General features: G+C 32.4%; 1 protein-coding gene across 1 annotated transcript in view; it reads right to left on the reverse strand.

Annotated features, from left to right (window-relative positions):
- Positions 1-9,798, reverse strand: part of vax2 (ventral anterior homeobox 2) — a 48,193-nt gene extending 38,395 nt beyond the window's left edge. The window contains exons 1-2 of the mRNA XM_056462676.1: positions 9,549-9,798; positions 5,398-5,585 (exon numbers count right to left, since the gene is read on the reverse strand). Coding sequence (XP_056318651.1) covers positions 5,398-5,585; positions 9,549-9,798 — 438 coding nt within the window. The remainder of the gene's footprint in view (positions 1-5,397; positions 5,586-9,548) is intronic.
- Positions 9,799-17,300: the final 7,502 nt, after the last annotated feature.

Genomic DNA, 17,300 nt, shown 5'->3' on the forward strand with positions numbered 1-17,300 from the left:
ACTTCCCAGTGAAAAAACATTAAGAAAAAATATACTCTTTACAATAAAGTGTGGGTTAAATGATCAAATTATTGAAATTTAAGCAGCAGATGAGGTCAGAAAGATTAGTAATGTTGTCACTTTTCAGTATGTCTTTTTAAAGCATTGTTCCAATTGTATAACAATAAAAAGGCTCCAAAAACTGTCAAGTTGCAACTCATTTCCTATATTTAATGATTTTCTATCAGTTAAATGTTGCCTTTTCAATGTGTATTGTTTAATACCCCCATGTTTAGCTGTTTTATTGTTCAATTCAATTCATGTTTATTTCTATAGCGCTTTTACAATGTAGATTGTGTCAAAGCAGCTTCACATAGAAGTTCTAGTAAATTGAAAATGTGTCAGTCCAGTTTTCAGAGTGGAGTTCAGTGTGGATTTAATTGTACTTTATTTGTTAATGATAATTATTTAGCCTATTTTTAAATTGTATATACACTTGATTATTGTATACAGTGTTTTTGAGCGTAACAAAACCGAAATAAACTTGTCAGCGTGTTTGAAGCAAAATCAAAAGACACATTTCGTCGATTATTTTCGATCGACTTTGACCATTGAATATTGAAAACTTGATTTTAACATCCATGACATCCAAGTTTCTAGCGCATGTTTTGCTTCTGGCACGACCTCAATGACTGTCCCATGAAGTGTTTATATGGATTTGATCGTGTTATAGTGACGAAACTGAAAGTGCACTTCAGCATGTTTCACGAAAGAGGAGCAACAAGTCTCTTGCGAGCGCCTGACACGAGCAGTTTCTTTCTAGATTTTTTTTCCTGCCCCGTTTTCCCGCTAAATGCACGGGGTGTTCCTGATCACGCGCGATTGTATACATTTGTCCATTATGATGTTATAAATCATTAGTGTTATTAATGGTGTTTGAATAGATTCGATTAAGCTGTATTGCTTGAAATATTTTCATAATTATAAACAGTGTGTTACCTATCACTATTATAGTATATCAGAGTGTGTTAAACAGCACATACAGAAACCACCGATGATCCAAAGCAAAAGGAAATGAATGCGCATTCGTTTTGCAATTATTTAATCCATCCAAAGACCAGTAATACTGCTTATATGCATCACTATAAACTCTATATGTTAGTTGAGCTAAATATGAGGTTACTTTACTTGCAGGAAGTCTAATTAAAATGATAGATAAATATGACTGAATATAAAATGCAGATATTTTCTAGGCGCCAACAAGTGCTGCACCAAGGGAATTTTGTACGAGCATAAATGAATATGAATAAGCACTCAGAGTCTGTGTTATGCATGTCAATTTTAAAAGCAGCGTCATTAAAATGAAAAACTGCAAGACATTCGTATGTGTTCAAAACTGAAATCATTTCAGAGATTATAAAAATATATATTTTCCTTTTAAAAGTTCGTGTAAATCTTAATACAAGCAGATTATGGGTGTTTTTTTAATTGTAAACGCGTCGCATGCAGGAAAAGAAACGCCTGATGGATTTTAGGTCGTCATTCATCACTTAGATTCATCACATTTAATTAATAAAGACTTTATGCTGCTTCAGCAGAACTTCAGACTCGATTTAATGACTCGTTTTGTAACACTGTCCGCCAGACCAAGACGGACATTCAGCATTCATTCACATGCTTTCAGTGAATCCAGTGAAGAAAAATATTAGTGATCACAAGAATTCTTAATTAAGTTCATTTTATTAACAGTTCAAAGCTGACTAGTTCTTGGTTGGATTAACTGCATTTAGCGTTTGTAGTTTTGATGCATCATATTTGAACAGACAGAAAAGTGCAGTATCCGTAGCAGGATCCGTAGTCTCTTGACTGTTCCATATGTTTTTCAACCATTTTAAAGAAATTGTTTTAATTTAATAATAAAAAATAAAGGTTTATGAGCTCATTAAAACTGCAAGAATTGTCATAATAAGTTAGTTTTAACCTATAGAGGGTTCCAAAATTGCACTCTTCAAAATTAACAATAAATAAAGGTTCCCTGTTATCACCGATGGTTCTATAAGAACTTTTATTCTTTCCATTCCACAAACAAACAAACAAATAAGCAAACAAACAAACAAAACAGTGTTTTTTTGGTGAAAAATTATTGTTTTAGGTTTTTTTAATGTTCTTCAAACTAAAAAAAAGAGATTATTTTTGAAAATAAAATCTTGAGGAATCAAAAACAATCATTATTAGGAAAATAAAACTCTTGGAATTTATTAGGAGTTTTTTTTTACAAACCCATTTTTGCTCGTGCAAAATGTTTTTTTCATTTGTTATATCCAGAACGCCGTGTCTGCAGATCTTGCTATGATATATTTATTTATTATATTTTACACAAAATGCTGAGTACTTTCATCCCAAGACTGCACTATAAAAATGCTGAAATCCACACAATCGATGTGTTTGGACAACATGAAGGAATTAAGTTAGATTATTCCTTTTTTACAAATTTAAGTGGATCGAACACAAAACAATTAAGTTGTCCCGCCCAAAAACTAAAAAACTGTGTTGTTTCAGCTCATTTTAAATAAGTGGTTTAAACAAACAGCAAACGACATTGTTTGAGTGTGGTCAAATTTGGACAAAACCAACCACTGCGTTATTGTTAATCATTTTTATTATTATTAAACGTTTGGGTTTGTCCACATTTTACCCTAATTTGGTTTGGAAATAACCTAGCATTTTTAATTCACTTATTAATAATACCGGCGTTAATAACGATCTCGACACAGCGCCCCTAGTGTCACATGAATCCCGATATTTATTTATACTTATTCCACACTTATGGGCAATTTTATCATCACTTTTAATCCACATTGTAAATGTTTACGGATCTTCGCAATGGTAGTCAATCTACTAAAATGTTGCACATGCATAATTTTAGAAAATAGACTTAATATGATCCAAAAACATTTATAGTGCGACTTGAAATTGCCAATAGACGGGGATATAAGATGCAATGTTTGAAACGACAGCAAACATCATACAAATAGCGAATAATCTTTCCGAAATGGTTCAGTAAACACTTACTATGTAGTGAAACTATTTGAAATTATTTAAATAGGGTCAGTTTATTATTTATATTGTATTGAATCATCTTTTTAGATGCAGTTGGCGATCTAAGACCCATTGTCCCTCCATACTGAAATTGCTTTAAAATTACGACCTATTTATAAAAAAAAGAGTATTAAAGCAAATTGCGCGTTTTGAAAATTGAGATTTGAGGCGGCACGTGTGTGGATTATTGAGGTAATTTTTGAGGTAAATGAACAGGATATTCTCTAGAAGACAGATGTCTGGTACAGTTATATTAGATGACCAATAGGCGGATCCGAGAGTAACAAATTTAATAGTATATTTTATCTAAAAATTAGACTATTACTCGTTTATCTCTATTTAAAAACACACACTGGTGCTATTATTTGTCCAAAATTAAACATTAAAATAAATATAAATGATTTGTTTATTCTGAAAACTTAAAACAACACCAACAACAACATTAGATTAGGTTAAATCTGAAGTGACGCAGTTCATAATGCATGAATGATGACTGGTCTATTGGGGCCCCTTTTTCTTTTTTTCACGTCTGGATAAAGCAAAGCTCCGCCCACTAACGCCCACTGTGCGAATACTAATTATGAGTATTGTGTTGATAACAATGGAGGCTGACGTGCAGTATTTGGACATTGGTAACTCTCGCGCTCGATTTGACGTCAATAAATTAGTTACATTTTGCCATGTTTGCTACACCCTCGGACTTACTAGTGCAGTTCAAGACATTTCTTTCACAAAAAATATGGGCTACTTCATTTTTTATCTGCTTTATTTTTGCTCATGAATATTTTATTATTTGTGCGTCCACACTAAGAAATGCTGGGTCATTTTAACCTAATTCTGTGTGTAATATGGACTAAACCAACTGCTGGGTTATTTTTTACATTTATTGAATGGGACCAAATTTAACCCAATGTTTGGGTTAGTCTATATTTTACCTTATTTGGGTTTAAATAACCCAGCATTTATTAGAGTGCATTCATTTATATGCCATTTCTCGTTTGATATTAATTTTAATGTTCAGATTTTCCTCAAAACATATAGCCTATACATTGTTGGGTCGTTTAAAACAACGCTGGGTCAAATATTGACAAACCTAATTATTGGGTTTAGAAGTGTAATTTAAATCTAATCGATAAAAATAACCCATTGTTGGGTTTGTCCATATTTAACCCAACGTTTGAGTTTTTTTGTATCCAAATGATTTTTTAGGATGTGATAAATATTATTAATTGTATATATTATGTTTTATATTATAATATATAATATAGTAACTATTATGGTAAAGTTTTAACTTAAATTTATTAAAATTAAATATTTTAACTGTTTATTTAATATCGCAGAATCTTAAATTTCATATTCGTATTGCTTTCTTTAAAATGACATTTTAGTTGTATTTTCAGATGAAATCATTAATGAGGATATTAATTCATTCAGTCATTAATTCATTCAGTCACGTAAAATATTTATTTACTTTTATATTTACCCAGTAATGTTTATGTGTTACACTGTATAAACCATGAACAATATACATACTGATATGCATTTTTAAATAACACGAAGGAATAACATAACTGGACTGACGCAATTGCTGGGTTGTTGTAACCCAACATTGGGTCAAATGTGAACCCAAACCCAACCGTTGGGTTAAATGTATCTTTAAATATAAATAAAAATAACTCAATATTGTCCATGTATCACCCAGCGCTGGGTTACGACAAACCAGTACATACACTGTACTTAATCGCATAAAAATAAAAACACAATCGACAAAGCAACTAAAATGGTCAGGTTTCACCGCAACACAGATTCTGTTCAATTCACACAGACACAAACAAATTGGTGCATGACATTATCAACGTTAATCAGTGCCATTTTCAATAGCTAAAGCATGCATAACATATTTGAAATCATATTGTATATATTATTAATAATAATCAACCATGCAACACACGAGAAAAAAAAATCAATTGGATTTACTAAAGGCAAGTGGTTGCAAACAATTTATATGGGCTGGAATTTAAATAAACAAATGAAGTTGAACATTACTACATTTAATTTGTTTGTTTAAATTCAGCCTAAATTGTTTGCATCCACTTAGGCTACCTCAAAATTCAAAAACAAAAAGTAAATCCAATTAACCATTTTTTTTCCAGCGTGCATAAAATATATTTGTAATCATATTGTATATAATAATAATATTAAACCATGCAAAAACAAAAACGTTTTATAAAAGTACATAAATGTGCATGTTTTAATAAAAATCCGCAGTGATTCAGAGCGAGGCTGACAGCATGTGTAAAAAGCATGAATGAGTTGTACCTGTGTCTCAGAGAGATTGAGCTGTCTGGCGAGCTCCGTGCGCTCACGGCCGACCACATACTGACAGCGCTGGAACTCGAGCTCCAGCCGGTACAGCTGCTCCGCCGTGAACGAGGTCCGCGTGCGCTTCGGCCGGTCCAGATCCAGGCCTTTGGGCAGCACGATCTCCCGAATAGTGCCCTTGGCGTCTGTTCAGGACACACATGTATTCAATAATCTACTTTCTGTATTGAAATGGACAACTTTTTGCATAGTGTTGAGCGTGAGTGAGGATACAAATGCAATGAGTCACTCTAAAATATGCTTGTTGGGTTAAACTCAATGTTGGGTTAAAACTGAGCAACACAGGATCTTTATTGTGTCTATTTATTTATTTATTTATTTGTTTTTTTAAATAAATTCAAACTACACTTTTTAACCCAGCGGTTGCAATCAAAACATGACTTTTGCTATTTGTTAAAAAAATTAATTGAAACAATACGATTCTTAAGTTTTATTTTGGGGGGACAACTCAACTGTTTCATGTTCAATCCACTTTAATTTGTAAAAACGATTACGTTTACTTAATCGATTTGTGTTGGGACAACCTGAAGGAATTGTGTGGAACCCAGCATTTTTACAGTGTGGGTTTGTCCATATTTAACCCAACGTTACGACAACCCAGTACAATACAAACAGGGGCTTCTGTAGAATATGCAGAATTTCACACAATTCATTCGTGTTGTCTCAACACAAATCGATTAAGTTAAAACAAATTTGAGTCGATAGAACATACAACAATAAAGTTGTCCAAAAAAAATCTCCAGAATTGTGTTGTTTCAGCTTATTTTAAATAAGTAGCTTGAAAAAACAGCTAAATATTTTTTGGAGGAGTCATTGTCTAATTTAAAGAGCCTATTATAAGTTTTATGTATAATATTTTGGGCGTAAATACAGACAAAATCAAAAATAATTAATTATTCAATAATAATGAATAATCTTTTTAATTACATTTATAGGACCAATTTTACCCCAGTAATTAAAATAATATAATCTAGCTAAATCGTTGGTAGAGGCTGCACAGGGTTATTACAGTGACTTTCTGAAGTTTATTCACACTTCACTTGGTTTAATTGTTGGATCAAATCATTTAAAACGTATTAAAATAACATTTACGTTTATGGGATCCTCCCCGAAATAAGAAATTGGACTCACATGAAGGTTATTTTTATCAATATTAAATATTATTTTTGAAAGCAGTAATGCAACATTTCATTGATTTCACCACTCGGATGCAACATTAGAAATCATGATGTGAGATAATAATGTGCAGTCTGTGCTAAATACTGCAATATGTTCAGCACCACAACAGAGCATTATGCCATATGTCTTGGATAATACATTTTGGCAAGGCAAGCAATGCAACATTTTATTCACCAATATGATTTTCACAATTAATTTCCACATCACTTTCAAATCAAATCTCCAAGTTTCAGTCTTTATTTGAGAAGGGCGCAGTATACACAAGCTGATTAAATCATAGAATATTACTTGAAGTGTAATCAATAAGTTCTCAATATATAATATTAATAAAATAGAGTGAATAATTATCAATAAATAATCATTTAATTCAGTTTCAATTCCGTATTTTTTTACCGAAACCAAACATAAACGCGTCTTTGTGAGATAATACACAAACAATAATACATTTAAAACTGTGTGATTTACTTTAAAGACACTGAATCTACCAACAGCTACTTGAATAAGACATTTTGATTTTGACTTAAGCATCACCATCACATTCTATGAGAGACATTTATTAGTTAGCATGCAGGCAAAACTAAATAAGCACTTAAAGACTTCCAGGTCATACACATACAAACTTTCACGTGCACTATGTTGAAATACAGATGCTTTTTAGAAAACACATTGATATGAGTCAACTGAAAACACTCTCTAGTGTTAGCTTTGCTCAACTTTACCTGTTTTAAAACCTCAAAAACGCGCGTTGTTAAAAGATAAGAATGTGTTCTAAAAATGATGCGGTGCGATATTAATATTTAGAACGACATTCTACATTAGCTCCGCCTATTCGAATGTCTGCCTGGCAACCGAGCTAGTATCTTAGGTTGAACACTTGGTTGAACTGTAATATCACATTAAGATTAAGGGTATTTGTTGATGTAGCGCCTTTAAATGTTAATGGAGAAACTTTGCGTAATTGCTGTTTGCGAGCTGTTTGAAATCAACACGAGCCTATGGGCCCATGACACAGACTTGCTGACCTTTCGGTGACCCTGGTTCTCACGAGGACTCCGGCGCATTCAATCGTCAGCTTTAAAAACAAATAGTGACACCGGGGATTGTGGGCTTACGGAGACACTGCGCCAAAACTACACGCAGCTCTCCAGAGCGCAGAGGCTCGTTCATTCATTGCCGGTGTGCTGGCTGAAATTGCGGATGAATTACAGTTTATTATGAATATAGATGATTGTTTAAATTTAAATGAACCCATGAAAAATAAAAATCATGCATTCATTCATTTCCTTCGTGCATTAATTGTAATACAATCGCATTCAGAAAAAAGGTTCAATAACATATAAATAAATGCACCGGGTTATATTATTAGCAGTACTATTGATATTAGCAACCTAATTATATCATTGAATGTAATAGTTAAAAATAGGTAACGATTTACAATGTGATTATATTAGATCATGTTTGTTAATGTGTTTATTTAGCTACACGAACAAATAATGAACAATAGGCTACATCTGTTACAGCCTGTCCATCTTTGTTAATGTTAGTTTATAAAAATAAAAGTTATCTTGTTGATGATCAGTGTAATAATAATGATTACAAGCTTTGAAATGTATTATTGTGTTAATAAATGCTGAATTTAACATTATCTGTTATTAATAAATGTTTTGTTCATTGTTAGATCATGTAATTAATATATTAACTTATGTAATCTTATTGTAACGTGTGACTAAAAATGTAATAGTCGTTACAGTTACATGGTGCAAACAATTCAGTATGTTAATATAATTGTATAGCATTTTGTAATATTTGGTTTTGTATGTTTAGTGTATTAATATCGCATTATGAAAACAATAACAGGGTTTTTATTTTTAAATTCTGACTATTTTTAAAACCGAAATTAGCAACACAAAAATGTAGGCTACATAAATATGAATTGTAAAATTATTTTACTAGTCATATTTACAATAATATATGTTGTAAATAAATAAAGCAGTGAGAAAACATTTTTTCTTTTCTGTTTTCTTTTTGTTTCATCATTTACTATAAGTTTTTATAAATAATTTCTTTTATAAATGTGACTTAAACGTGTCTAAAACGTGTCCTATTAAATCAATAAATGATTTGAATTGTATAAAAGTAAATGCATTATAAAATGAGCTACGTTTTAAGAAATTGTCCGTAAATGAAAAGAAACGCTTTCGAAGAAACGTAACGTTACCATTTTTATGATTAGCGTGTTGCTATTGTTTTAGTTTTTATTTGTTTCGGATCTATCAAACACTGACATTCAGGGATACATACAAACTTATGTTTAAAGCCTGTATCTTGTATGGAATAAATAAAATAACCTATATAAGCTCCTTCATGTATTTCAAGAAATATTTAGCAATTCTCTAAAGCGTTTATATTATATGAAGTAATTTTCTTTGTAGCCTATTTATGTTATATTGTAAATAGATTCAATGTATAATAATATAACATGTATGATGTTTGACCCGTATTTTAAATGACTAAATAAATAAAATGTTTTGGTGTCTTACTGACAGCTTGTACCTACAATATTCACACTTGCATCTACTTTTTTGCATCCGTTTTTTAAAATCCATTTGTCATCGTCAGCTGTAAATAGTGTTAATAAATATCAGACGTTTTGATAAACTATAATAATTATCACCATCTTCATGATTAACACAAGAATAAAAAATAATATAATAATACAAATACATTTTAGTAATTTTTAAAAAGGAATATTTTGTTTATATATATATATATATATATATATATATATATATATATATATATATATATATATATATATATATATATATATATATATATATATATATATGACTGATTTCCTATTTTGAGAGTTAGATCCAGTAGATTTATGGTAAATATTGGCTCCTCACCTCTGACCAAAATCCTCCGACAGTAGTCCGGATCGACTCCTAAAAGTTTATCGTGTCCATCCTCGCTGGATGAGGTCGGTGTGGATGCCGAAGTCCCCGGTGTGTCGGTAGAGCTCTGCACAGGTGACCGATTGCCCACTTCCGTCCGGCTTTTCGATTCTCTGCCGCGGTCACGGCACAACGAATTGGATCCACAGTGGTTTCGGTCCTCGGCGATTCCATCGCCCATACTCGTGGCTTGATCAAACATCTAGCACTTTAACTATGTTTATGTGTCCACTTAGTTTTCTTGAGCTAAAACTGAGAGGTTTAATAAATAGTCTAGCGAAGTTCCTGTCAGAAATTGAGATCTTATTTCCCTTCCAAAAAACAAAATATTAAATCAGAATCCAGCCACACACTCCAGCGACGGAACCGAGTTTCTGCCCAAATATTTTAGCATGTTCCGGCATCGGGCGTCCATGCAGAAGGAGATGTAAGCAGAAGGGAAGGAAGGTTGAGGTGGAGGGGCCCCTGTGGGCAAGTGGAAGGACCCTCCTCAGCTATAGGATCGCGCTCAACCCAAAATGCATTCTGCATATATGCGCTGGGTTTCAAGGTCTGTGACCGAGGCACTGGGAGGCGCTTCACTGCTTAACCACGTATAAATAATTCCACACAACAAACATGGATCCGAGCAGCGCAAACTTTCCTTTTCTCCCTCCTTATCAGACTTATATAGTCGATTTACTCGTTGACCACAGTGTGTGTGTTTGTGTCTCTGCGTGAGTGTGTGTGTCTGATATGGGCTCTGCAGAAGCTCTGGCGAAAAATCCAGCGGATTTCAGGATTTCTTCTGGAGGAGGGGGGAGGTCATTTTACGTGGGACCAGCTCGGGAATATCCTTTAATAATAACAAACGGTCAAATGCAAATCAATGGCTGCGCTTCGAATGTTCGAATGGGAATCTGTATTAAGCTGACGTCATGGTAACATTAAATTCCAGAGTAGAACGTGCGTTCTTTTTTCCTTTTACTTTGACTGACAACAGCGACGTCACTTCCGGACTGCGATCCATCAATTGATTGGTAAACAGACACTAGTAGGAGCACGAGGTGGTTTAAACGCCCGTTAGCGGTCAGCGAAATGTGAATGAAGCAATCTCCGCGTTGTCTTTAGAGTTTTGTTTTGCTCGGTAAGTATTATATGTCAGAGCTGATTTGAAATCTCGTTCATTAATCTAATTTAAATGTATGGAAAGCGGCTAATAATATAGCCTAAAGTAATCGCCTCCAACTATTAAAAATGGTGCGATTATTAAATAGTTTTAATTGTTATTAACTAAATCATAAAGCAAGAGGAAAACACAGACACGCGTCATATTTAAGCAGCCACAAATACACAATTCAATAATCTCCTTCAAGCTTAAACTATTTTATTGGAGGAAAAAACTAATTTGAAGCATAATTTTTCATAATAACATCAACAATTCGACGTTTTTACATATGTAAACTCTCTTACAGCTATAACTTGAGCACATTATGTTCATGAAGATTAAATCCACAAGTGCCATATAAAGGCAAGGGTTTGTAAGATGAATTGTGTACATTATTGTTCAACTAGCAATAGGTTTATTTGTGTTTACCTCACGGTGCACGAACCGCAGGTGTTCATCTCATCATTGAACCGTTGCCATAATACACAACAACAAAATTAGAATCTTTTATCTGAGTGCGCAATCCCATTACGGAGGACGCAATGACATAATTGCAGTTTTGCCACTTTGAGCAGTGTTTATCATTCAGCGCCGAAATGGCTCATTATTGAATTCAGCTGCTGAGCACAGATTAAACCGTGAGCGTGATGAATGGAGCTGTCAGTCACTCCCTCAAACCAACAGTACAGTCAAGAGAGGTTTAATTGCCTCCACTGCTCTCTGGCCCCTCAGTCTCACACACGGGCCCTTTCCTCACACACACAAGTGATACAAAACAGCAAATGTACCGTAAACACAGGCAAATACCACTCCCTTTACCCGCCTAAACAAATTCATATATATATATATATATATATATATATATATATATATATATATATATGATTTTTACTAATATTAGATTTTAATGTATCTTTTTAAAAGCCTATATCTTATCAAAGTATTACTGAAAAGATTACTTGAAGAAGAGTGGCAGAAAGTCAACACTGTAAAAAATTGTTTGCTTTAAATTAAGCTGATCCAAATTAACCTTACGAACTTATATTATGTTAAACTGACTTAAGAGCTTGCATAACCAATAAAATTAAGTTAGAACATGATTAACTTAGTTTAATAAGTTACAATGAACTAAAAACACATGCTGTCATGACTAATTGGTCATATAATTTTTACGTGAATGAACATGTTCATTATAAATTCTTGATTTTTGTAAGAGCACACACACACACATGCATGCATACATACATTCATATAGTGCCCAACATAAATTAGTACAGATCTCTCTTTTAGAGTAATATTTTCTATAATGTGCAATATTAAATATGTGTATTAGTCAGTACCAAAGCCAACATTGGGAGCTAATTTAATAAAATAATGTGTAATGGTCCAAAAATGTGTAGATCTAAATGAATACGTTAGGGGAAAAATATTATATAATGTTTTAATTGAAAGGAAATTAAGAGAAACAAAAAATATATATAAAATCAGTTGAAATTTGCTTTTATTTCCAGTGTAGTTGCAATTTGTTTTGCAATATTTTGTTTAAATTTAAATGTATTATCTTTCTACTCCTGTAACCATGTAATACTAATATATATATATATATATATATATATATATATATATATATATATATATATATATATATATATATTAGTTTAAAAGTTTGTTTATATTAGTTTTTAGTTATAAGTTTAGTATTTTGCTACTTTCTATTTGTTTTTTATATTTATTTAATAGGTGTTAGACATACTATGTTCATTAATACATTTATTTTATTTATATATTTAACGATTGCATAGCTTAAAGTATTACTGCAAAGATTACTTGGGCAAAACTTCAGGATGAGTGTCAGAAATTCAATAAACATATTCAATATTACTTGATTTTTATAAGAGTACACACAATCACACATACACGTATAGTGCCCATACAGCATAAATTAGTACAGATTTCTCTTTTAGAGTAATGTTTTCTATAGTGTGCTGTATTAAATATGTCTATTAGTCAGTACCAAAGCCATATTTGGAGCTAATCTAACCAAATAACTTAAGGTAAAGGTCCTAACATTAGTACACCTAAATTAATATTAGGCCTATATATTAATATAATACATTTTAATAAAAAGAAAGTCAAGACAAACAAAAAAATATATATAAAATTCAGTTGAGTTTAGCATTTATTTCCAATGTAGTTGCAACTTGATTTGCAATATTTCGTTTGAATTTAAATGTATGATTTTATATAGATTGCCACATTCGTATTTTAATCAATATAATATATTAATTAAAGCAATGTACATACATGGCTTAAAATATAAGTTTAGCAATGCACTTACATTATAAATCAAGACGTAATAATGAACGTTCACTTGTATGGCTTCTGTTTTATTATATTGTCAGCAGATTGTCACATTCGTTTACTTTATTGATTGCTATAAAAAGAAAATATTGCCAACGTTAAGGAATATTACATTAATGACACAATGGGGAAATGTTTAAACTACAACAAGCAAAACAAAACTTCAGGACTATTTTAAAACATAATCTGAAATAAACAAATGGCGCTACGAACCGAATCGCTATGAATAACGAAAACATTTATTCCCCTATGAGCAAACTATAAAATGGCTACAGTTAAACAGCCATTTTACAAACGAAATACATGTTTATAATGAAAACAATGATATAAAAAGTGTTTTTTTAAGGAAGCATCTTATTTTCGTAAACATGCAAGTCAGACTTTGCCCAAACTCAATTAACTATTAATCGCTATTTTGCAGTATACGATGTTTTTTTTAATCGCGAGTAACTCGAGTTTCGTGTCTAATAATGACAACATGCTAGTAAACTCTCAAAACAATCCATCTGAAGAGTCTGTGGAGATGTGACATTGTCATGAGGAAGCTGCCACGTCTCCAAAAAACTTTATTATAAGAGTGTTCATTTAGCTTTAAGCAGAGTTTTCTGCTTCAGTCCATCAGTGTCAGATGTCAGAGGAAAACACAAAAAGGTAATGACACGCAGGCATAGAGACAATACTCTGCCCTGAGGAGTGAATGACTGACATTCAAAACAAACCTTGACATGCGGGACTCGCTGTAAAATATGTCGATTTTTCTTTCTCATTAAGGGTCTCGGAGGAATTCTCTCTCTCTATATATATATACACACATATATTAATCGCCTTGTATTGCTATAATGGGTGGATACCTTGTATCGTAACTTAAACGAGACCTCCTCTGACTTCTATTAAAGATTGTATGTGAAGACTTCTTTCACAAAATTTGCAGGAATAATCTGAAGTATGTGACCGCTCCCGACTCCACAGAACCTCCATTGTGATCTATGATGCATGAAACGACTGATATTTTCTGATATTTTTATATGCCGATGACAGATATTTTCTGTGCTGTAATTTCAAGCAAAGAAAAATGTTTATTCAAACCCTAGCCTCACATATATAGCCAGAAATGTACAGTCTGGAGAGTCTCAAACACGGTTTCGTTTTAATGAACCCGCCTCTCGTCATGATGGCGGGAAATTGCACATTTATTCATGTATTTTAAATGAATATGCTCATGCTTTCTTAACTGCTGTTTCTGCTGAAGTTAAAAGAATTGTGGCTCAGTGGTTAGCTCTGTTGTCTCAAAGCAAGAAGTTCGCTGGTTTGAGTCCCTGCTGGGCCAGTTGGCATTTCTGTGTGTAATTTGCATGTTCTCCCCATGTTGGCAATATGTGAATTGAATAAACTAAATTGGCAGTATGTGTGTGAATAAGTGTGTATGGGTGTTTCCTAGTACTGGGTTGCAGCTGGAAGGTCATCAGCTGCGTAAAACATATGTGCTGGATAAGTTGGCAGTTAATTCCGCTGTAGCAACCTCCGATAAAATAAAAATGAGTGAATGAATAAATAAATTACTCCCAGTTTAAGGTTTCATTTATTCATTCATTTTCTTTTCAGCTTAGTCTCTTTATTAAACAGCGGTTGCCACAGCGGAATGAACTGCCAACTTATCCAGCATATGTTTGACGCAGCGGATGCCCTTCCGGTTGCAACCCAGTTCTGGGTAACCACTGCACCACCGTGACGACCATGTTTAGGTTTTTTTTCAACAATAATTTTAGTGGCTAATTTCTAATAAATTTCTTTTGTCTATGCCATGATAACATAATATTTGACTAGATATTTCGCAAGATTGAGCTTAAAGTGCAGTTAATTAGGTTAACCTCTAGGCAAGTTAGATTAATTAAGCAATCATTTTACAGCATTGGTTATATAGCCAATTGAAAAAGATAATTTGATCTTAGCAGTTTTTACATTTAAAAAATTTATAAATTTATGTATAGAAATACATAGAAAATGAACTTTTGCTGTTAAACATCACTTTCGATATTAAAAAGAATTCAAATTTCACAAGAGGGGTAATAATATTGTCACTAACTGCTTAAATTAATAATTCAACTTTTCTGGATGAATTAAAAACAAAACTGAAATGAATTGATTCCAGTTTTGATTTGCTGGGCATTGTTTTCAGTGTGATGGAGCTACTGTAATAGGTTTTATTACAGAAATGCACAGCAAATTAAATTGATCAGCTCTCCATCACACAGAAAACCAAAGTCATGTATGAGTTGACGTTAATACATTTGTTATATCCATAATTTATTTAAAAAAGAAAGATGAATAATTGGTAACACTTTATTTTGATGGTCTATTTGAGTATTAGCAGACTGTTTGCTTAATATCTATTGATACTAAAACTGACTATAACAAACTTTGCAAGTACATGTCAACTTACACTAACCCTAACCCCAACCTAACAGTCTACTTATAATCTAATGAGAATTAGTTGGCATGTAGATGCAATGTAACTTAAATTCAACAAACAGACCATCAAAATAAAGTGTGAGCGAATAATCTTTACAGTAATGTGTGATGGTGTTGTTAATATGTGGTCGAGAGACAGATATTTGATCATGTAAGGATGCAAAGAAAATCAGAATGTTGAGAAACTCACCTTTAAAGTTGTCTAAATCAGTGTTTCTGAACCACGTTCCTGGAAGGCCACCAGCACTGCATGTTTTGGATGTCTCCTTTGTCGGTCTCACCCATTACAGGTCTTTCAGTCTGCTAATTAGCTGATAATCTGAATCAGGTGTGTTTGGTTGAGGAGACATGGCTAAGTGCAGAGCTGGTGGTCTTCTAGGAACGTGGTTGAGAAACACCAATAAAGTCCTTAGCAATGCACATTGCGAATCAGACATTGAGTTTGAAATGATTTACAGTAGGACATGTTTAAAATATCCTCGCGGAACATGATCTTTACTTAATATGCTAATAATTGTTGGCACAACGGAAAAATCAATCATTTTGATAGACAATGTATTTTTAGATATGGGTAAAAGTATATCAGTGTAGCATAATAACACTGGTTTAATGCTCTAAGGACACATTTATCAAGCATTATGATTATTTTTGTGCATATATCAATTACCACTTGGGGAGCTGCACATCGATGCATTCGCTCTTCAGTGTTTGGACTTTGAGCCGTGAAAATTAAACCACACTGAACTGAACTAAACTGAAAACTGGACTGACACAGATTCAGTTGACTAAAATTTCTCTGTTAAGCTGCTTTGACACAATCTACATTGTAAAAGCGCTAGAGAAATAAACATGACTTAAACACCAACACTCTAAAACTGTGAATTTGCTGATAGTACACTGACCACTCGGCCCTCCAAATAGTGTGACCAAGACATCACAAATAAATTTAGAAAAATGTCTACTATATTTATGAAGTGACGTGTGTCTGTTCAATACAGCACGAGCTCAGTAACTGTTCTAGATCAGAGTAACTGGGAGATGGTGTTTCTAGAAATAAACATGACTTGAATTGAACACAGACACTCTAAAACTGAATTTGCTGATAGTACACTGACCACTAGTGGCTATTCAACAATAACAGCAATTATTAGAAATGTTTTTGAAGTCTTTAAAACTAATAGATTTTCTGCTAAAGATAACGCTGACGAGTTTTATGACTCCTAAACATGCTTTATAGATTATTTTGAAAGTACAAAGTTTTTGTTTCCATCTAAAAGCAATGCATCAGGATACCTCCTTATATTTTACACGTGTACTTTATTTGACTAGTTTTTAATATTTTTGTGTGTATTTAATTACTTATTTTTATATTTAATTTACTTATTTTATTTATTATTCATTTCATTTGGTCATTAGTACTTTTTTATTATAACTGCAAAAGAGTAAATAATTCTAATAATATAGATAAGTAGAATTAAAGTGGTATTTTCTGATCTTTCTCTCTTCAAAAAACAAAGAGAATGTTGAAAAAATGGTTTCGAAGTCAAGTGAATTTTATTATTTGAAAGTAAAAAGTTTTTGTTTCCATCTAAAAGCAATGCATTAGGAGACCTCCTTTATTATATTTTGCATGAGTACTTTATTTGACTAGTTTTTAATATTTTGTGTGTATTTAATTACTTATTTTTACATTTATTATTCATTTCATTTGATCATTATTACTCTTT

The sequence above is a fragment of the Danio aesculapii genome, chromosome 7 (assembly GCF_903798145.1).
Source record: "Danio aesculapii chromosome 7, fDanAes4.1, whole genome shotgun sequence".
NCBI lineage: Eukaryota > Metazoa > Chordata > Actinopteri > Cypriniformes > Danionidae > Danio > Danio aesculapii.